The sequence below is a fragment of the Coregonus clupeaformis genome, chromosome 17, assembly GCF_020615455.1.
Source record: "Coregonus clupeaformis isolate EN_2021a chromosome 17, ASM2061545v1, whole genome shotgun sequence".
NCBI lineage: Eukaryota > Metazoa > Chordata > Actinopteri > Salmoniformes > Salmonidae > Coregonus > Coregonus clupeaformis.
This window is the reverse complement of record NC_059208.1, coordinates 48,764,919-48,788,095: the sequence shown is the minus strand read 5'-3', so window position 1 is coordinate 48,788,095 and position 23,177 is coordinate 48,764,919. Positions and strand designations below refer to the sequence as shown.

At 44.2% G+C, this 23,177-nt stretch overlaps 1 protein-coding gene across 6 annotated transcripts; it reads right to left on the bottom strand.

Annotated features, from left to right (window-relative positions):
- Positions 1-690: 690 nt before the first annotated feature.
- Positions 691-17,418, bottom strand: fam126a (family with sequence similarity 126 member A). 6 transcript variants are annotated; one of them, XM_041903537.2, is made up of 13 exons: positions 17,247-17,418; positions 13,312-13,396; positions 10,577-10,678; positions 10,177-10,359; positions 9,697-9,777; positions 9,420-9,535; positions 9,194-9,289; positions 8,198-8,314; positions 7,972-8,089; positions 7,637-7,743; positions 5,111-5,169; positions 4,186-4,349; positions 3,058-3,175 (listed from the first exon to the last, which is right to left on the bottom strand). In XM_041903537.2, the coding sequence occupies exons 2-13, from the start codon at positions 13,360-13,362 to the stop codon at positions 3,143-3,145; spliced, it is 1,227 nt and encodes a 408-aa protein (XP_041759471.1). In that variant the 5' UTR covers positions 13,363-13,396; positions 17,247-17,418; the 3' UTR covers positions 3,058-3,142. The 6 variants fall into 6 exon arrangements, with proteins under 6 accessions (XP_041759466.1, XP_041759469.1, XP_041759468.1 ...); XM_041903536.1 differs by having other exon boundaries at positions 3,091-3,175; positions 4,041-4,349; XM_041903532.2 differs by lacking the exon at positions 4,186-4,349 and having other exon boundaries at positions 691-3,175.
- Positions 17,419-23,177: the final 5,759 nt, after the last annotated feature.

The window sequence follows — 23,177 nt, the reverse complement described above, 5'->3', positions numbered from 1 at the left end:
CGCAATGGGAAATGTTAATCTGCTCCAAGCAAACTCACACTTCTCAAATGAACATTACGCTTAAAATGATCATAAATACATACTTTCACTCTGATTTTTTGGCTTGAGAGCTAGGCCCATGTCAGGATGATTGTTTTTACTTTTACTATCCATGTGTTCTCACAAGGATAGCAAAACAATGAAAATTCAGACATGTGGGAAGAGGAAAAATGCTATTTTAGGCTTGGGTTTAGGGTTACAATTAGGTTTAGGCTTAGGTTAAGGTTAGAGGTTTAGGAAAATAGGATTTTGAATGGGAATTTGGTCCCCACAAGGATAGTAAAATAAATGTGTGTGTGTGTGTGTGTGTGTGTATGATGAAGAACAGGGTCAGACATATAGTGAAATATAGAACAACTTTATTCTCAGAGAGAGTAGCTCTAGCAGTGAGTTATCTTCAGACAGAAAGGCCAAACCAACAACTGAAGTCCAAAAACAATATGTACAGATTCATGACATGCAGTTAAGCAACAGAATACAGAAACATTCTTTAAGGAATACCTGGGATAGGATAAAGTAATCCTTCTAACCCCCCAAATTGTAAAGTGGTTATCCCACTGGCTATAGGGTGAACGTACCAATTTGTGAGTCGCTCTGGCTAAGAGCGTCTGCTAAATGACGTTAATGTGCCCTTGAGCAAGGCACTTGACCCTAATTGCTCCTGTAAGTCGCTCTGGTTAAGAGCGTCTGCTAAATGACTAAAATGTAAATGTAAATGTATGAATATAAAACAGATCTAGAACACTGACAGAATGATAGAACACTGGTTCTAGAACAAAGGTTCCAGAAGGGCAGACTTTATTCTGCATTCAGATGTCCAGTAGGAAACAACAGTGTTGTCTGATGACCTACGGATACCCAACACTGTTCTCTCCATCTGCACTGCAGTGAACTTCATTGCCACCAAATGGAGAGAGGAGTGTGACTTTCGTGCAATCGTTTTGACTTAAATGTTCCGCCAGTCAACAGTGCGCCTCTCCTCAAAGGTTGCGTGTTCTTTATGTCTGTATCCTCAATTTCCATTATGCTATAAAGCAGGTGATGATGAACCAGAGAACAGACAAACACAGTAAAGTTCATGTTAACATCTAATAAAAATAATCTACCAATCACTCAATAAAGATCAACCAATTAAACACAAGATTACTATACTGACACTTCAGAGTGGGAGGGGATTGGAAGAGAGGACAGTGTTTACAGGCCTAATCCCAAACCAACCCCTATAAACCTATTCCCTAGCTTGTATAGGCCTAACAATATTCCCTAGCCCCTATACCCAATACTCCTAGGCCTAGGGGTGTGTTCGGGATGGTGGTGGTGTGGTTTGGCCATCAGGCACATGTCATGCAGGGTTGGGTTGGGTTGGGTTCTTGTGCTTTAACACTATGGAGATTCAATACAACTAGAACAACAACTGTCTCTCCCTCCCTCTCGTAGGAAAATACCACATTTATAACCACTGTCTGCCGTACATAGAACACCACAGTTAAAGATAGACGCAGCAATATGACATCAGAATCGACAACGGGGTGACTTCCTGCTTACGCATATCAATACCGTAAGCAGGTAGGCACCCCACTGCGTTTGATATATTGTTGCATCTATATTTAAAAACCCAAGTCTCTGTCATAGGAAAATACCACAGTTTACATCATACAAACAGTTTATACATTATCATACAACATAATAAACCCGCCCCAATACATTTATTGATCAGAAACATAACAACCCCAATCAGCTTGTTTGATCTGATCAGAGAGAAAATAAAGATAAATATTGCTTCTAGTAGGATGACATCATCAATCAATACTTTTCACATGTAAACATGAAAGACTTTAATGATTATTTTTGGTTTCTATCATTTTTGCAGTCTGTCATTTAATCATTTCGTGGGATGCAGAATTATTCAGACTGGATGAATAAATAGTTGCTATGGCACCGGGCGTGTGGAGGTCACATTGTGTTAGGTTCATTCAAACACTAGTCACTAGGGCCTATTGCATGATGTGTAAGGAGGAAAGGGGGGCATCTTAAAAGTTTCACTAGAGACTGTAGTTATTTTCATTTTGTTTTTGGGAGTATCACACCTTGTTCATTGCAGCATTCAACAACCTTTATTCTAAAAACAGTCGCTAACGCTCGCATGCATTCACACTCACACAGTACTTGCCCGCTGATGTGGGCGTGGTCAGGAGGGATGTACAGAAAGCCAAACAGGACAAACAAGAGTCTTTTAAATACTCCATTTCCAAACCCTCTCAGAAAACAGTTGTAGTGAGTTACTGCGTCCACAGTCTGCAGATCTGTCAGGTGGTTCTGTAGTTCCAGGGCAGAGGGATGGACCCAGGCTCCCTGCTGTCTCACACCAGGCTCTCGCATTGGAGAGAGAGGAGGGGGAGAAGAGAAGCCTGTCTCTGGAGGGGGCAGCTGTCCTACTGAAGAAGAAGAGGGAGAGATGAAGAACGGTATGGAGAGGAAAGAAAGGGGGATGGTGAGGAGAGGCGGGGGATAAGAGGGAATGTGTTCCAGTTCTACTGGCAGGCTTGGAGTACAGGTCACAGGTCACAGGTACAGGGGCATGGGGTTAGAGGGTTGAGATGGGGGTGAGAGGTCAGGGTTCACAGGTCGCTCCTAAAGTGCACGCTGATGCTGGGCGAGCGCTGGGTGTGTTTGGGGGTGGGGCTTAGATAGCCTAGCTCCTCCTCCTGCAGGCTGCCACTGCACGAATAGCGGCCAGCCTCTGGGTTGCCACGGATACCCCCAGTATTGTTTCCCTCGAAGGAGCGTGAGAACACGGCGCTGGCCGTACGCGATAGGCTGCTCAGTGCACTGTGGCTCGGCCCCTTGGGCACCGATTGGCTGGACGTCAGCGTCAGACGTTTGATTGACAGATCCAGGTTCTCGCCCAGGGTCTGCCCCCCTGGAGGACAAGCCTCCTTCTCCTTATGCGACCATCCGCCTAGATGCCACTTCCTGCTTCCTGTCTTGGCCCCTCCCACCCCAGGGGTAACACTGTTGCTGATAGTGATGGTGGGCGGAGTCAGGGAGTCTGGGCCGGCCCCTCCTGTAGGCCACACCCCTTCGTCCACTTCAGAGATATTCATCAACTCATCCGGGGAACCCAAATCCACTGCGTCTAGAGAGAGAGGAGGGAGGGAGGGAGAGCCAGAGAGAGAGGGGGATGAAGAGGGGGGAGGGAGAGAGAGGAGTTAGTTATCATTAAACGACAGACAGTAGAATAGTAGAGCAGGCTACAGGACAGGACAGGACAGAGGGTTAGCCAACCAGCAGTGGTTGAAGTGGGCTGGTGCTGACCCTGATAGTGAATGAAGGCACCTTTTTACATTCCACTTCAAGCAGTGGTTGCCATTCAGCTGTACTACGTGTGATAACAGTTAGTGGTGCTACGATCAGTTAACTTACCAGGTATCACCAGTTAGCAGTTATCTGAGGTCAGCAACAGGCAGAGGTCAGGGCAGCAGGAGTTGCAGAAAGCAACACACATACCCACCACACACACACACACACACACAGCTAACAACCCTCATCTGACAACTAGCTACTATCTTATACTAGCAGACAGACAGATAGGCAGGTCCTTCAGACACACTGAACTGATATACATAATGAAATTAAAACTAAATAAATACTGGGGAAGAGACCAATGGCCATTCCAGAGTTGCCTATCCTCCTCAGCTGCTGCAGCTAACCAATCAGGAGAAAGCAGTCTGTCTCCCCCGGCAACCCAGTGATGTGTTGGAGCTAGGCGTTTTAGAGACCAAAATACCTCCACACACACACACACACACACACACAGTGAATGGAGAACAGATGGAAAAAGGATGGAGTGAGTGATGAGGAGGAAGAAGACGGGATCTCACACAGCAAATCGGAGGAGAAATCGGAGGACATATCAGGAAGCAACGCATCGCGACGAAAGTTAGTCAGCCAACCAATCAGCCGTCATGCTTAGAGAAGACCACGCCTCCACACACTGTTACCTAGGTTACCCCGGGGATGGGGAGGGTCTTAGTACTGGGCCCTCCCTGCGGAGGAGGGCCCAGAACCCTCGTCCACCAATCGCCTCACAGACTTCTGCCTCCTGACCTCCTGACCCCTAGGACTTGGGTCGTGGGTGGGGCTGACCTCTGAGGCTGACCCCAGTGGCTCAGGCTCGGGCTGGGTTAAAGGTCGGGGGTCACGGGGTCGTAGAGAGTCTCCGTTGGGCATCGTCACACTGATCTCTGGGATGGATGACCCTTGACCTCCAGGGGTCGCCGGGTCACTGTCTACACTGACCTCCTGGGACTCTGGGGTCATGGAGATGGAGACAGATATAAAACACAGATACACAGATGAGACACACACACACACACACACACACACACACACACACACACACAAAACAGATGACACAAAAAATCCTAGACAAAATCATGATGATCACACAGTATACAGAGTATAGTGATACTGCAAATGCAGACTGTGACAATGTACATGCATGTATAATAATGCATACAGTAAACTATGCAAACAGATGAGACCGTGATCATGTATAGACAGTAAACATGTAAAAACATAATAACTTGTCTAGGTAACATGTATAGACAGTGATAATGTCTAGGTAACATGTATAGACAGTGATAATGTCTAGGTAACATGTATAGACAGTGATAATGTCTAGGTAACATGTATAGACAGTGATAATGTCTAGGTAACATGTATAGACAGTGATAATGTCTACAGAACAATATGGAGACAGATGAGCAGTGATGTAGTGAATGATGAGTAACTAAATAAATGTCCTGATGTGGAGAACCCATGGCATGCTGAACTCCGGGACAGAGTAGTCAGTAGAGCTGGGTGGGAAGGATCTGGTACTGATGCCCTCTTATTGCAGACAGACCACTACAGACAGACAGCCTAATGTCTATAATCACTAGACTAGCTACAGAGAATTGGCCAGATACCCTACTGACTCTAGGTTAGCGTTTCTAAACCCAGTCCTCTGTGTGTGTGTGTGTGTGTGTATGTATGTATGTGAGTGTGTGTGTGTGTGCGTGTGCCTTACCATGTCTTTTCCAGCGGTGTCCTCTGATAGAGAGTGATGTGACTGCATTCCGTGAAATCCTACAGGACGGAATTCACATTCAATTATTAGTAGTTCAAAAGAGATAAACAGGAAAAATCGATATAAAATGCTGTCTATCAAAATCATCACCATCCATCAAAAACCAATATTGATCAAATTCTTACATTAAACTGTTATTGAGTGCAATGTGAAAATCCAAAATATAATTTTCCACTAAAAAATAACGATCAATCTATGAACCTATAACTATAGATCAAAATGGATATGGGTAGATATAGAGAGTATATACTGTATGTACCTAGAGGAAGTATACTGTGTAGAGAAAGTATTCACAGCCCTTGACTTTTTCCACATTTTGTTGTGTTACAGCCTGAATTTAAAATGGATTACTGACCTACACACAATACCCCATAATGTCAAAGTGGAATTATGTTTTTTGAAATTCTTACAAATGAATTAAAAATGAAAAGCTGAAATGTTTTGAGTCAATAAGCCTTCAACCCCTTTGTTATGGCAAGCCTAAATAAGTTCAGGAGTAAAAATGTGTTTAACAAGTCACATAATAAGTTGCATGGTCTGTGTGCGATAATAGTGTTTAACATGATTTGTTAATGACTACCTCATCTCTGTACCCCACACATACAGATAATTGTAAGGTCCCGGAGTCGAGCAGTGAATTTCAAACACAGATTCAACCACAAAGACCAGGGAGGTTTTCCAATGCCTCGCAAAGAAGGGCACCTAATGGTAGATGGGTAAAAAAAAAAAAAAAAAGCAGACATTGAATATCCCTTTCAGCATGGTGAAGTTATTAATTACAATTTGGATGGTGGATCAATACACCCAGTCATTACAAAGATACTGTACAGGCGTCCTTCCTAACTCAGTTGCCGGAGAGGAAGGGAACCGCTCAGGGATTCCACCATGAGGCCAATGGTGACTTTATAACAGTTACAGAGTTTAATGGCTGTGATAGGAGAAGACTGAGAATGGATCAACAACATTGTAGTTACGCCACAGTACTAACCTAATGGACAGAGGGAAAAGAAGGAAGCCTGTACAGACTAAAAATATTCCAAAACATGCATCCTGTTTACAACAAGGCACTAAAGTAATACTGCTAAAAATGTGGAAAAGCAATTAACTGCTTTCCACCAGACACAGAGATTAAGTCACCTTTCAGCAGGAAAATAACCTAAAACACAAGGCCAAATATACACTGGAGTTGCTTACCAAGAAAAGTGAATGTTCCTGAGAGGCCGATTTACAGTTTTGACTTAAATCTACTTGAAAATCTATGGCAAGACCTGAAAATGGTTGTCTAGCAATGATCAACAACCAATTTGACAGAGCTTGAAGAATTTTGAAAAGAATAATGGACAAATGTTACACAATCCAGGTGTGGAAAGCTCTTAGAGACTTACCCAGAAAGACTCACAGCTATAATCGCTGCCAAAGTATTGACTCAGGGGTGTGAATACTTATGTACTGAACAAAAATATAAAGGCAACGTGTAAAGTGTTGGTCCCATGTTTCATGAGCTGAAATAAAAGATCCCAGCAATGTTCCATAGGCACAAAAATCTTATTTCTCTCAAATGTTGTGCACAAATTTGTTTACATCCCTGTTAGTGAGCATTTCTCCTTTGCCAAGATAATTAATCCACCTGACAGGTGTGGCATATCAAGAAGCTGATTAAACAGCATGATCATTACACAGGTGCACCTTGTGCTGGGGACAATAAAAGGGCACTCTAAAATATGCATTTTTGTCACACAACACAATACCACAGATGTCTCAAGTTTTGCTGACTGCAGGAATGTCCACCAGAGCTGTTGCCAGAGAATGGAATGTTTGGCAGTATGTCCAACTAGCCTCACAACCGCAGACCATGTGTATGGCGTCGTGTGGGTGAACGGTTTGCTGATGTCAACGTTGTGAACAGAGTGCCCCATGGTGGCAGTGGGGTTATTGTATGGGCAGGCATAAACTACGGACAACAAACACAATTGCATTTTATCGATGGCAATTTGATTGCACAGAGATACCGTGACCTGATCCTGAGGCCCATTGTGAGGCCCATTTTTTTTAAGTATCTGTGACCAACAGATGCATATCTGTATTCCCAGTCATGTGAAATCCATAGAGTAGGGTCTAGTGAATTTATTTCAACTGACTGATTTCCTTATATGAACTGTAACTCAGTAAAATATTTGAATTTCTTGCATGTTGCGTTTATATCTTTGTTCAGTATAAATGAGACATTTCTGTATATCACTTACACAAAAAATAAAATAAAACAAATAATATTTTTTATTATGGGATATTGTGTGTAGATGGGTGAGAGTGATAATAAATGTAATCCATTGTGAATTCAGGCTGGAACACAACAACATGTGGAATAAGTCAAAGGGTATGAATACTTTCTGAAGGCACTGTATATACACACACATACTGTATGTACCTAGAGGAAGTATACTGTGTAGATATAGAGTATATACATACCTAGAGGAAGTAGGAGTGATCTCCACCTGAATGCTGCGTGCTCCTTCTTTACTAGCGCCAGTTTTTAGTGCTGCACACTGTTGGGACGACTTGATGGCATTACCCACCTAAACAACACACACAATGTTAAGTATTGACAACAACCACGGGATGCCGTGTGTGTGTGTGTGTGTGTGTGTGTACACGGTACTGTTGAACAACCGCTGCCTGCTGTTTGATATAGTAGCAGCCTTCAGGATTACAGATTAACATCTCAATGTTTTAACACTGTGGGATTACAGGCACCACACACTCTGGTGACATGACATGGGAGAGGTCGGTGTCCTGGCACACACCTGTGTGTGTTTGTGTGTGATGTCACCCACCAGTAGAGCTTCAGGGAACAGTTCTAGCTGAGCTCGGTACAGAACATCATCCAGTGCCTTGGAACCCAGGTCCATCTCCCCATTACACCTGGAACACACGCGCACACACAAACTAATCAACCCTCTTGTTCACAGGGTTGGGTTCATGGTTAAAATCAGGCGTCGGAGGTTAGGGATACTGTGTGTGTGTTCTCACAGTGCATAGTGTATCCCAGTGAGGAGTTGGACCAGGAACTCAGAGGTGACGGTCAGACGAGAGCTGATGCCTTTATACCTCCTTAGCTGTTGCCGCGGGTAACCACAGATACACACCCTGTAGACCAATCACACAACAGAGAATACAGTCATTCAACCAATCACAGTACAGTCAACCAACCAGAACACAAATGGCAAGCTTTGAGAAACATTTAAAAATAAATAAAAGACCAGTACGATTTCAAAAATCCATACCATCCATAATATACTGTTATGTTTTGATGGGTTATTTTTTGAAGGCAAAGAACTCTATTACTTGTATATAACTGTATTACTTCAAGCAGCCAGATTCCTCTAAGTTAAAGCGGCACCTGCCTGCATGTTTTTAACCAGTAGAACTGCAGTGAGCTGATCACCTCTCCGTGCCTCTTTAGCTCAGTGTTCATCACACTGATGCTCAACCACAGCCTGCAGATTAACAACTCCTCAGACAGAGACCTCGTGTGTGTCCCAGGCTCTCGGGAAAGCGCTAGTATCTTCGCCCAGTTCTCCGCTAAAGTCTTTAAGAGGATCAAATAAGCGGATGCTGGCAGGAGAGTGTGTGTGTTACCTGGAGCCGAGCTGGCAGGAGAGTGTGTGTGTGTTACCTGGAGCCGAGCTGGCAGGAGAGTGTGTGTGTTACCTGGAGCTGAGCTGGCAGGAGAGTGTGTGTGTTACCTGGAGCTGAGCTGGCAGGAGAGTGTGTGTGTTACCTGGAGCCGAGCTGGCAGGAGAGTGTGTGTGTTACCTGTAGCTGAGCTGGCAGGAGAGTGTGTGTGTTACCTGTAGCTGAGCTGGCAGGAGAGTGTGTGTGTTACCTGGAGCCGAGCTGGCAGGAGAGTGTGTGTGTTACCTGGAGCCGAGCTGGCAGGAGAGTGTGTGTGTTACCTGTAGCTGAGCTGGCAGGAGAGTGTGTGTGTTACCTGTAGCTGAGCTGGCAGGAGAGTGTGTGTGTTACCTGGAGCTGAGCTGGCAGAGGGACTGCAGAGATGAGGAGGTCATGTAGCTGAGAGCTGCATTGTAACACAGCAGCAGGAAGGTCAGCACCTCGAACCTACACACACACACACACACAATGCAACGTTAAAACAAACCAAGATTTTCTGCACTACAGCAAAATAGCCATAAAACGAATATATCACACTGCAGCCCAGCTCCAATTCAACCATAACTCTCTGTCTGACCTGTTCTGAGCCGTGAAGGTTTCTCTCTGTAGGTGAGGCCCGCTGTACACCACTCTACTCAGCCCATGATTGGCTAGAGCCCCTTCCGTCAATGCCAGGGAGCCAATGGTGGAGGGCTGGGGGAAAGGTTTATTCATATTATTATCTTGATCTATAGAAAGTTATTTAAGGATGGTCATGGATTAGAAACCTTCATCTAGGGAGGATTTAATAGCTAGCCAACTCCATCCATATACCATTGTTCATAGAGAAAGACTGACTTGAAAGGTGTACTTACCTCGTGGTAGACTGAGGGTTTGGAGAGGGAGGGGACAGTGAAAGAAAGGACTTTACTCTGTCCATCCTTATCTACAATCTCCTACAGAGAGAAAGAAAGAGAGAGAGAGAGAGAGAGAGAGTCAGTGTGTGAGTGAGGGAAATAAAAGCAATTTTAAGAGTGCGCCTTAAAGCTCTGCAGTGTCTGAGTGATGTCTGTCTGTCTGTGAGTGTATGTGTGTTTAAAGGCCTGTTAGGCGATGTCAGAGCTGTTAATGTCAGGATGAGTAATAGCTGGGACAGGATGCTGAATGACAGCTGACCTACTCTGCTATTCTGAGAGAGAGAGAGAGAGAGAGAGAGAGAGAGAGAGAGAGAGAGACAGTGATAGAGAGAAAAAGCCCTAATTGCTATGCTAACCCCCCCACACCCTCCTTAGTTGTGTGTGTGTGTGTGTGTGAGTGAGACTGTGGGCGTGTTTGTGAGAGAGTGTGCATCTCACCAGATTATATATCCCCAGTAGCAGGGCCTCTATACAGCCAGAGGTGTGTGGGTCCCTGGCTGCAGACGGAGCCAGGAGGAGGGACCAGAGCAGCTCAGGGAGGAACTGGAGCACAAACCGCTGCAGCCGCGGCTCTCCGCTACGATAGAACTCAAACAACTGGTGACACACTGGCTCCAACAGCTAGAAGAGAGAAATAGAGGAGAGGGTTTGAGGGATAGTTCACTTTTATAAGTTTTAGCTTAGTTTTGTTATATACCTAGGTTGTTGGTGTTTCATCAGCTGGATATTTAGTCCAGAAGCTCCTGGCGAGCATTTTTGCAGAATGTAGCAATGCTAGTGGAACCGGATTGCATCAGTGTGTGCATTAACGTTGTACGTGCGTGTGTGTAGTACGTACGTCACTATAGTTCTCTCTGATGACTTTGTAGAGCGCTGGGACCAGGGAGCCTTTCTCCTTCAGAGACGCTGCGTAGCTGGACACAGCACTGTCAGGGAGGGTCTATACACAATCACACAGATCAACACTCTGTACCCGGAGCAACCTTGAAATAACAGGTAACTATGTGTGTACTAATCACACACATCTACATTACCGTTCAAAAGTTTGGGGTCACTTAGACATTTCCTTGTTTTCGAAAGAAAAGCAATTTTTTTGTCCATTACAATAACATCAAATTGATCAGAAATACCGTGTAGACATTGTTAATGTTGTAAATGGCTATTGTAGCTGGAAACGGCTGATTTTTAATGGAATATCTACATAGGCATACAGAGGCCCATTATCAGCAACCATCAGTCCTGTGTTCCAATGGCACGTTGTGTTTGCTAATCCAAGTTTATCATTTTAAAAGGCTAATTGATCATTAGAAAACCCTTTTGCAATTATGTTAGCACAACTGAAACTGTTGTGCTGATTAAAGAAGCAATAAAACTGGCCTTCTTGAGACTAGTTGAGTATCTGGAGCATCAGCAATTGTGGGTTCAAATACAGGCTCAAAATGGCCAGAAACAAAGAACTTTCTTCTGAAACTCATCAGTCTATTCTTGTTCTGAGAAATGAGGGCTATTCCATGCGAGAAATTGCCAAGAAACTGAAGATCTTGTACAACGCTGTGTACTACTCCCTTCACAGAACAGCGCAAACTGGCTCTAACCAGAATAGAAAGAGGAATGGGATGCCCCGGTGCACAACTGAGCAAGAGGACAAATACATTACAGTGTCTAGTTTGAGAAACAGACGCCTCACAGGTCCTCAACTGGCAGCGTCATTAAATAGTACCCGCAATACACCAGTCTCAACGTCAACAGTGAAGAGGCGACTCTGGGATGCTGACCTAGGCAGAGTTGCAAAGAAAAAGTCCAGTGTCTGTGTTCTTTTGCCCATCTTAATCTTTTATTTTTATTGGCCAGTCTGAGATATGGCTTTTTCTTTGCAACTCTGCCTAGAAGGTCAGCATCCCAGAGTCGCCTCTTCACTGTTGATGTTGAGACTGGTGTTTTGCGGGTACTATTTAATGAAGCTGCCAGTTGAGGAGTGTACGTTTGTGTACGTTTGTGTGTGTGTGTGTGTGAGAGAGACAGTGATAAGTAGTGATGTGTGTGTGCTGACAGACAGAGATACAGTGAATACTGATGATGAGACAGTGACACTGGCTCTCCCCTAACACACACACACCAGGGTTTCCGTTAGGAAAATGTGGCATCAGACATTTGACCGGCAGAATTGAACTTACTGGACCCATATGAATTGGGTGCATAACATGATTAGGGCGTCCATCCACAGTGCTCAGTGAAAGAAATCCCATTTATATTATGGTAATGCATCTTAAAAGAACATGCAACTTGAGGATGCAACCACGTGCTTCCTTCTTACCGAATTCTGATGCATACTTTAAAGATGTTAGAATGTTAGAATAACTGTCCACATTTTCCTCAGCCAACAAGATGAGTAACGAACAGCAAAATCACTAGCCTATCTCAATCTACTAGCCCCCATAGTAGAAAATATATATTCTATTGGTCAGCTTGTCGTTCTGTGCGAGAAAGAAATAGCCTATTCCAAACAGACTCTGGGACAGATGTGGGACAATAGATCCCAAAATGCACATAACCAGTAGGCCTAGGCTACACCAAAACACCTTTAAAAAACAGTCTGATGCAACAGATCAGAGCGTTTAGCTTCAAATGTTGATAAACTCTTATTTCTTCACAGTATAAGCGCAGCAATGCACACACGGCAGCAGGCTATGCGCGAATGTTTGTTCCATAATGCAATTAGAGGGAAAACAGTTGTCAAAAGCACATCGCACATGCAAGCAGTTTCATGTTACAGAGATGAAAATATCAGTTAGAAATGTAGAAAGGGGGAAGATCCAAAGATGCTACAACTAGCATTGGTTGCCAATATGACTAGGATGGAAGTTTGGATACTAGACAATGAAAGTTGATTTGAAAACCAATAGAACATGAGAGAAATAGGCTACTGGTTTCAATGGCATATGGAAGTCTTTATAAAATAATTGTGGCTATAGGCTACTTTGAGGCATGGTAAGACATGCCTCATAATATGAAGTAAAATGTTCAGGTTTCAAACTATTAAGAATATGTTTTCAAAATGCATACTGCCTCCAGCTCATTGTAAAGCGGTGTGTGATGAACTAAAGCCTGCCTACCATTGCCCATGTACTTGAATGGCGAATGGGAAGCGAGCTTCAATTACCAGTTGAGAAATAAAAATAGTATATATTTGTAATCGTGGCCATCAAAACTGTTTTAAACATGCAAATGCATTTGCAATTGTTGTGTAATGATTGGGCTTATAAAAGCAACGAACAAGCTGTGATGAGCTGTAGCAGCAGCTCTCGCGCTGTCTGACAGATAAGATACATAATGACTAACAAAAATACACACCAATTTAATTCCACTAAATTATGCAAATTAACCTGTAGACCGATAAGACTGGTCAAATGTATTTAATCAATGAATAGGCCAAAAATCATTCTTTTGCAATGGGATTTTTTCCCTTCTCCTGGACAATTAGCCGGCACCAATTTTCATTTTTTTTTGGGGGGGGGGGGCAAAAGCCGTCTATTACCGGCTAACGGAAAACCTGACTGACAGACACACACACACCTTAAACTCTGACAGCCACTCCTCCACCACTCCTTGGTCCATAGCCAACATCTTCCCTCATCTGCTGCTGTGGACACACCTATACCTGGGAAGCAAAAAGAGAGACTGTTGTTAATACACTTACAGACAAACAGACAGACACACAATCCAAAGTCCATCTTTCTTTCCCTCCCTCTCCCTTAGTCACAGCTTCACACAATCTCTGCTGTTTCTCACCTCTCTCATTATCAACAGCACTCTCCCTCGCGCTCTCTCTTTATAATGTTACTTCAGGCTCTCCCGCAGTTACATAAGAGTGTGTGTGTGTGTGTGTGTGTGTGAGTGAGAGAGAGAGAAAGGGAGGAAAACAGTGCTAAGCCCCCCACTCCCCCATCCCTCCCCCTCCCACCTTGCTCTCCTTCCATCTCTCCCCTCATGGATTGAATATGTTTGTTCAATACAATGAAGTACAGCACTACATTCACATGTGACGTCACACAAACACGACACATTGGTCTGGTTCCACGAGACCACACACACACACACACACACACACACACACACATACAGCTCCTTGTATGGTATAAACAGAGCTAGATGAATCATGTAAATATCATCCATCTACAGTGTGTTTCCATGAGCTCAGATCTGGCCTACTAGTCTAGAACACATAACGACCAAACGTTGACCATGGTAACGGCGGATCACCCATCTAACTATACTGAACAAAAATATAAATGCAACATGTAAAGTGTTGGTCCCATGTTTCATGAGCTGAAATAAATGATCACAGAAATGTTCCATACGCACAAAAAGCTTATTTCTCTCAAATGTTGTGCACAAATTTGTTTACATCCCTGCTAGTGAGCATTTCCCCTTTCCAAGATAAATCCATCCACTTGACAGGTTTGGTATATCAAGAAGCTGATTAAACAGCATGATCATTACACAGGTGCACCTTGTGCTGGGGACAATAAAAGGCCACTCTTAAATGTGCACTTTTGTCACACAACACAATGACACAGATGTCTCAAGTTGAGGGAGCGTGCAATTGGCATGTTGACTGCAGGAATGTACACCAGAGCTGTTGTCAGAGAATGTACCGGTAATGATCATTTCTCTACCATAAGTCATTTTAGAGATTTTGGCAGTATGTCCAACCGGCCTCACAACCACAGACCATGTGTATGGCGTCGTGTGGGCGAGAGGTTTGCTGATGTCAACGTTGTGAACAGAGTGCCCCCTGGTGGCCAGTGAGGTTATAGTATGGGCAGGCATAAGCTACGGACAATGAACACAATTGCATTTTACCGATGGAAATGTTAATGCACAAAAATACGGCTGGTCAATATTGCCCAAAACCAAACAGGAACGTGAGCGTGTGTGTGTATTCTAAAATTCACCTCCACGTTTCACAAAACCTGTTTCAAAGAGCCTGCCAACCAGTTCTAGCTGCAATTACAAACACTCCATTCACGGTCTCATACACTCCATTCACAGTCTCACACACAAACACACACTGACCTCTAGGTTCCTACCACAGAGCTTAAAACAGGCAGCCTCTCCTCATAATCCTCTCTATTTAAACAACACATTCCTCTGCTAGTTTACACTTCTAATCCTCTGTGTGTGTTGTGTTGTGTGTTGTGTTTTGTACGAGTGGTACAGTAAGCCCAAACAAGAGTAGCAGCCAAACAAACACAACCTTAAACATCAATAGGCCAGCCACACACACTCCAGGTGGATGCTAGCTCCACAGTAGTAGTTTCTGCTCCATCGATCACAGTACCAATACCATCACCTTGTCCTATACACACAGCCTATCAGAGACAAGCTAACACACAGCACAGCCAATCACATACACTGGCTAACTGGAGAACAAACTAATCTGAATCAACGTTATTACACAACACACACACAAACACTACTTACTGTGCTGTCAGCAGGATATATTTTATCGCAAGACTGTATACCAACGCACACAGAACAGACACATCCACTCCTCCCAGACAACTCACTCACTATGACGTCTCTTTCCAATACATAGGCCAACTCACGCTGATGCGTCCCAATTCCCTGTCCTTTCTCCCAAAGTATGCACTCCTCCCCACCCCACGCACTTAAAAGCAATGGGTTGGTGTAAGCAAGGGCTAATCGTGTTCAAAGCAAGTTTCCACCATATTTCTTACACCAGTCCTTTTCCTTATAAATCCAGGATGTGAACAAGTTCTGTGAAAATGGACAGGGCAAGCCAAGGGCTCCTCTGGCATGTTATCAGACCAGAGCAAAAGCCAGGAAGTGAATGGACCAATCAGAACACCCTGTTTTGGAGAGAAGAAAGAGCTGCCGAACCGCTTTTTCCTGTGTTGCGGGGTAAAACACACACTAATGGCAGTCATATAATTGTGCCATGCCCTAGAGGAAACAGAGAAGAGAGAAAGAGAGCGCTGTAGCCCAAATGAGCTGAAGGAATGTCCTGAAAATAGTCTATATTATCCCCAAACGACATTATCCTCATACTCACTCACACGAGTACACACCCAATCCTAGCAGATCTCCCTCTCCTTTGTAAATAATGCCCCTGCTTTCCTAACCTCTTACTTCCTCCTGGACTTCCTCTCCTCATCTCTCAATCCCCCTATTCTGCAGAATCTGAAGCCCCCCCCCCCGCAGTAGTTTCTCTGCCAGCAGCAGTAGTATGCCTAACTCTGTTATTAGTAGCTGTGTGTGTGGTCTGATAGCTGTGGGTTCTGAGAGAGAGAGAGCTGACAGGCTGGAATCCTCTTATAGCAGCCTACACTCCTTTTCTCTCTCCCTCTTTGACTCTCACTCGCTTTCTCTCTCTTCATCCCCCTCTGTCTCAGGTAACTATAGGCTCGGATCATATTTACAGAGAGCTCTCTCCTCATACTGCTGTTTGGCAAACTGTCCTATCATTCTGTATAGCAGAGGGACTGTGTGTGTGTGTGTGTGTGTGTGTGTGCACACCATCCTGCAGAGGTTCCACTGCATTAGGGCACACACACATACACACACTGGTGAGAGCCGTGTCTAGGGCTTTACTGAGGAAAGCTGCGTCACATGTCAGTTATTGCAAAAAATCTGAACAATGCATTACTCAACCTACACACACACACACCACACACACACACACACACACACACACACACCCTCTAGGTTGTGTGTGTAACAGCAACATTAATAATAAAACAAAGGATTTTAATCAAACATGCTTGACAGAGCAAACACAGACACAACTGACTAAAGCCTCAGGTACACACTCACCTAACTTATGTATATGTGGTGTCCACCGCAGATCGATCCTACAGGACTATTGATCAGTGTACAGCCACAATATCCACCGGCAGAAACACTATGCAGTAGATAGTAGACCATCACTATAAACATCATCATCATTTAGCTACATCATGTGGAGACTGATTGTGGAGACTGATTGACTGAAAAGGGTAATGCTTGAAATTAGACTAGGTGTACTTGCTAGCTAGCTGACCAGAGGACGAGCTGAGGGACAAACTTTTTGACAGCAGTCTGGCTAAGGAAGCTACTTGTCCTGGGCTTTTCAGGCCAATGACAGCTAAACTAGCTAGCTAGCCTGCTGGCCAACGTAGTCACGGAACTAGGTGCAAATTGTGAGTTTCACTTCACGCCTGTCAGTTGCCTAGCTAGATGCTATCTGGCAAGATCCTTCACTTCCCACACAGCTTCGCAAGTCCGGTCTACAGAAATCAACAAGCTCGCTACCTACCTACTGCAGCTATCTAACTGTTATCGCAAACTACTTTGTGTGAGGTCACTAGTAGCAGATCTAGCTATATGCTTCCGAGCTCGACAGAATCTCTAGCCGACTCAGTCAGGTTTCAAACTGAAAATGTGCATGCAGAAAGCGCTCTCCAAGAAGACGAACTAGCTAGCTGCAAAGTTGTTTGTTTACTTACTATCATGCTATCTCAGGATTTCCTTTGTCTCCAAGTCCGCTATTGTTCCGTCCGAAGAAATAGGTAGATATCAATTACTCCTTAAAGCCACTAGCTAGCTAAATCATTAATCAACATCAAAACCTCAATTTTCATTTACTCCCACCGCTCGCCAACACTAGTGTGAACTCGAGAAGGACTAATTCGGAATGGCAGGCCTGTATGCCAATGGTTAAGCAGTATAAAAGTAAGAACCGCGCCTCCAGAAATAGCGACCAATTAAGTTTGGTGTAGGGGCGTGACATAATAATTTTCACAAATAGGGTAGATCGTCGCTGTCATCGCTGTTTGACAGTCAGATCATGGGCATAGTTATATGATTTATGACCTTTGTGTTTTAGCTATCATATCGGATACTTGTAATGAAACTTTGATATGTGATTTTAAAAGGGAAAGTGTCCTATGTTGTCAAAGCTTTAAAGGGTATGTATTTATAATATGCTGGATTGTATATTGTATGGTTATTACTGCAGGGCCCATTATGTCATTTTATAAAGAGGAAGAATATAACGGTAGACCTGTAATAATAATTATAAACTGGGTAGTTCGAGCCCTGAATGCTGATTGGCTGACAGCCGTGGTATATCATGTAAATCGCTCTGGATAACAGTGTCTGCTAAATGATTAAAATGTAAGAGCAGCCCTTAGCTGTGGTATGGGCCTTATTGGTTAATTATATAAGGTTGATATAATAATTAACCTGGGAAAAGCCTGTCTGCCAGTCTCAGTATGAGGTGCATAGCTAATGGCCATGCAAAGGTTATGGATGCAGAAAAACAGTAGGCCTTCAGATAATTGCAGTACTTAACATTTGAACTAATACATTATGTAAGTTATTGACTGGCATGTCCTAGTCCACAGTACAGCAGCAACATATCAGTAGCAAAGCTTTTCCTTCCATCCTCTCATCTCCCTTTTTCCCTCTCTTAACACACACACACACACACACACACATCTCTCTTGCTCGCTCGCTCTCTCCCTCCCTCCCCTAACCCCCCACACAGTCTCTCCCTCCCTCTCCCTACCCCTCCCTCCATCCCCTTCTCCTTCTGCAGGGTCCTGTCAGTACCAGTAAGGAGTCTCTGTGTGCTAAGTGGTGGTTGTGATGTGTGGAATATATATTTTTTATACTCAGCTATGTCACTCAAACATATTCATTCAAACCTTAAGACACTAACAACAGTGTGCAGGTTTAATTTGTTATAAAATGCAATAACATACAATATTAACACAGAAAAAACACTAACATGATCTCTAACATCGATAGTGGTTTAATCAACACAGTGTTTGATTAGATTAGGATTTAGATTAGGAATTCCTGTCCAGAATACATCAGGATATATCACAACTAATTTCTCTAACATGTTTATAGACATACTCAATATACAGTGGGGGAAAAAAGTATTTAGTCAGCCACCAATTGTGCAAGTTCTCCCACTTAAAAAGATGAGAGAGGCCTGTAATTTTCATCATAGGTACACGTCAACTATGACAGACAAATTGAGAAAAATAATTCCAGAAAATCACATTGTAGGATTTTTAATGAATTTATTTGCAAATTATGGTGGAAAATAAGTATTTAAAAAAAGTAATAAAAAAAAAGGACAGGAAGAGGTCTCTTTTGAAAATTGTTTTTTATCTCAACGAAACTAACCTGGTTAAGTGAAGGTTAAATACATGAGAGAGAGAGAAAAGAAGGGCATGGCTCTGTTATGCCTATATGTGTGAGAGTGAGTGTGTGTGTGTGTGTGTGTGTGTGTATGCATGCGTGTGTTTGTGTGTGTGTGTGTGCGTGTGTGTCTCACCGTGCTCCTCCTTGATCTTCCTCACACACCTGGTCAGAGTCAGGGTGCTGTCATTGTTACAGTCATAAGTGCGGCGGAAAGATATGATGCGTTCCTTCATGATATCATAGCTCTCCTGTTGTTGGTTGAACGTCTCGGCCACATCAGAGAACCGCTGGTCCAAGTCCTTTACACCCACACGCTTCGGGACAAACTGACCACTCCGACTCACTGAAACACACACAGTCAATAACACACACATACACACTTGTAATTTGATGGTAATATGTGTGATTGAACCTGTGGGTGCTGGTCGAGGCTGTCTGGCCGACTCTGGCTTCTCTGATTCTGGAAGCTTGGGGTGCAGTAGGGGCAGTCTCTGTAACACACACACGTTCCACAATGTGTGAGTGAGGTATAGGGCTGGTTATACAAATCCGATCAATGTCTAATACTGTAACAACATACCTATTCTATTCAGTAGTCCGTGCTTCATTCAGTTGGTAATATTGTGGCATAACACTTCCTGATGCAAAAACATGTAAGTCGTGTTTTGTCATACATTAAGTGCACTATTGGCTTGCTGTACACATATGTTTTTTAACACGCCTATTTGAAAGTAGCCTAATGCATGTGTGATTATAATGTGCTTGTATGTATCCGATTCCACAAATGCCTCCCTCAGGAGAAAATTGTTCTACTTGTTACTGTAAACAAACCCAGACAATAAATCATGTTTCTTTCCTGTTCTCATATACAGTACCTCGTCCGTGTCTTCGGAAAGAGAGACACAGCGGCAACAGAATAGCACAGACATTGTCGCTGAAATAAATGATCCCGAGACGCGACAGTTAATCCCTGCAATCAATCTCTCTTTATTGTTTGTGACAAGCTTTCTCTTTCTTTCTCTTTATCCAGGTCAATCCATCGCTTCCCTGCATTCCTGGTGACGTCACCTGTCATGGGACTTGCGGAAAAGTTTTGTAGCTGTACTACAATAGATAGGTCAGGTGCACCCAACTTCTACCCCGGAACTGTACAGGTGAAATGCATAGCTATACGTTTCATCATTCAATAGTAGACAACACAGACATTTGACACGTCAGCTCCGTCTTTTTCGGTAGTGCATTTATGAAACGACAAACGGTATGCTGCCTGTAAGAAATACACTTTTTCCCATTCAAAATGAAAACAGACAAGCGGAGGCGGTCTTTAAACTGACGCTAGGGGGCGATATTTGACAGCCGCTGACACTGAATCTACCACAATATTTGTTATGTTCCTCTGGGTACCAGCTCATGTGGGAGTAGAGGGGAATGAGGAAGTGGATATTATTGCCAAGCAGGCTCTTAACCATCCTAATGTTGAGATAGAATTGTCAATCAGTAAAGCAGAAGCCAAGGGATTAATAAGAACAGTGGTAAAAAATATGTGGCAAGAGTTTTGGAATAGGGAGAGCAAGGGAAGACACCTCAAATCAAATCAAATCAAGTTTTATTTGTCACTTACACGTGTTTAGCAGATGTTATAGCGGGTGTAGCGAAATGCTTGTGCTTCTAGCTTGACAGTGCAGTAATATCTAACAATTTCACAACATATACCCAATACACACAAAACTAGTAAGGAATGGGATTTAAGAATATATACATATATGGACAAGCAATGACAGAGCGGCATGGACTAAGATACAGTAGAATATTATAGAATAGAATGCAGTATATACATATGAGATCAGTAGTGCAAGATATGTAAACATTATTAAAGTGACTAGTGTTCCATTTCTTAAAGTGGCCAGTGATTTCAATAGGCAGCAGCAGCCTCTAATGTGCTAGTGATGGCTATTTAACAGTCTGATGGCCTTGAGATAGAAGCTGTTTTTCATTATCTCGGTCCCAGCTTTGATGCACCTGTACTGACCTCGCCTTCTGGATGATAGAGGGGTGAACAGGCAGTGGCTCGGGTGGTTGATGTCCTTGATGATCTTTTTGGCCTTCCTGTGACATCGGGTGTTGTATGTGTCTTGGAGGGCGGGTAGTTTGCCCCCGGTAATGCGTTCGGCAGACCGCACCACACTCTGGAGAGCCCTGCGGTTGTGGGCGGTGCAGTTGCCGTACCAGGAGGTGATACAGCCCGACAGGATGCTCTCAATTGTGCATCTGTAAAAGTTTGTGAGGGTTTTAGGTGCTAAGCCGAATTTCTTCAGCCTCCTGAGGTTGTTGCGCCTTCTTCACCACACTGTCTGCGTGGGTGGACCATTTCAGTTTGTCGGTGATGTGTACGCCAAGGAACTTGAAGTGTTCCACCTTCTCCACTGCGGTCCCGTCGATGTGGATAGGGGGGTGCACCCTCTGCTGTTTTCTGAAGTCCACAATCATCTCCTTTGTTTAGTTGATGTTGAGTGAGAGGTTATTTTCCTGGCACCACACTCCCAGAGCCCTCACCTCCTCCCTATAGGCGGTCTCGTCATTGTTGGTAGTCAAGCCTACTACTGTTGTGTCGTCTGCAAACTTGATGATTGAGTTGGAGGCGTGCTTGGCCACGCAGCCATGGGTGAACAGGGAGTACAGGAGGGGAGTACAGGAGGGGGCTGAGCACGCACCCTTGTGGGGCCCCAGTGTTGAGGATCAGCGAAGTGGAGATGTTGTTTCCTACCTTCACCACCTGGGGGCGGCCCGTCAGGAAGTCCAGGACCCAGTTGCATAGGGCGGGGTTCAGACCCAGGGCTTCGAGCTTAATGATGAGCTTGGAGGGTACTATGGTGTTGAATGCTGAGCTATAGTCAATGAACAGCATTCGTACATAGGTATTCCTCTTGTCCAGATGGGATAGGGCAGTGTGATGGCGATTGCATCATCTGTGGATCTATTGGGGCGGTAAGCAAATTGAAGTGGGTCTAGGGTGACAGGTAAGGTAGAGGTGATATGATCCTTGACTAGTCTCTCAAAGCGCTTCATGATGACAGAGGTGAGTGCTACAGGGCGATAGTCATTTAGTTCAGTTACCTTTGCTTTCTTGGGTACAGGAACAATCGTGGCCATCTTGAAGCATGTGGGAACAGCAGACTGGGAAAGGGAGAGATTGAATATGTCCATAAACACACCAGCCAGCTGGTCTGCGCATGCTCTGAGGACGAGGCTAGGGATGCGGTCTGGGCCGGCAGCCTTGCGGGGGTTAACATGCTTAAACGTCTTAATCACGTCGCCCATGGAGAATGAGAGGCCACATTACTTGGTAGTGGGCCTCGTCAGTGGCATCCTCAAAGCGGGCGAAGAAGGTGTTTAGCTTGTCTGGAAGCGAGACATCGGTGTCGGCGACGTGGCTGCTTTTCTTTTTGTAGTCCGTGATTGTCTGTAGACCCTGCCACATACGTCTCATGTCTGAGCCGTTGAATTGCGACTCCACTTTGTCTCTATACTGATGTTTTGAAGGTTTAATTGCCTTTCGGAGTGAGTAGTTACACTGTTTGTATTCTGCCATATCCCCAGTCACCTTGCCATGGTTGAATGCGGTGGTTCGCACTTTTAGATTTGCGCGAATGCTGCCGTCTATCCACGGTTTCTGGTTAGGGTAGGTTTTAATAGTCACAGTGGGTACAACATCACCTATACACTTCCTGATAAACTCAGTCACTGTTTCAGTGTATTTGTCGTTCCTGTATAAAATCCAGGAAAAGGTGGGGGCAGGGAGGTCCTCAGACCGAGAGAGAAGGGAGGAAAGTGTAGTCACAAGGCTAAGACTGGGACACACAAGGCTAAATAGCACATTGAAATTGGTGGGGAAACATCCGACTGGGAGGTGTGATCATTGTCAGGAGGAGATGGAGACAGTGGAACATGTTCTATTTCAGTACCAGAAATATGTGAGAGAAAGGGAGTGATTGTTATTAGATTTGAGGAGTAATGGGGTTGAAGAGCCAGGATTAAGTGAACTGCTGGGGGAATCTTCAGGGGATGTAGTATTTAATTGTGTATTTCGTTTCCTTAGGGAGACGAGATTATTGGGTAGGATTTAGACCTTCACTGTCTCTGGTCCACACTCCAGTCCAGCTGGTGGCGGTAATGCACCTTAAAGTTGGTTGCCAACCGCCATTTAAAATCCACAGAAGAAG

Excerpts from the sequence above, each read along its gene's own strand:
- fam126a (XM_041903532.2), bottom strand. The coding sequence starts at position 13,362 with ATGTTGGCTATGGACCAAGGAGTGGTGGAGGAGTGGCTGTCAGAGTTT. Across the intron at positions 9,778-10,176 it reads TACTGGGGATATATAATCTG|GAGATTGTAGATAAGGATGG; the intron begins GTGAGATGCACA and ends TTCTCTCTGTAG. Across the intron at positions 7,744-7,971 it reads TCACACACAAACACACACAG|GTGGGTAATGCCATCAAGTC; the intron begins GTGTGTGCCAGG and ends TGTGTTGTTTAG.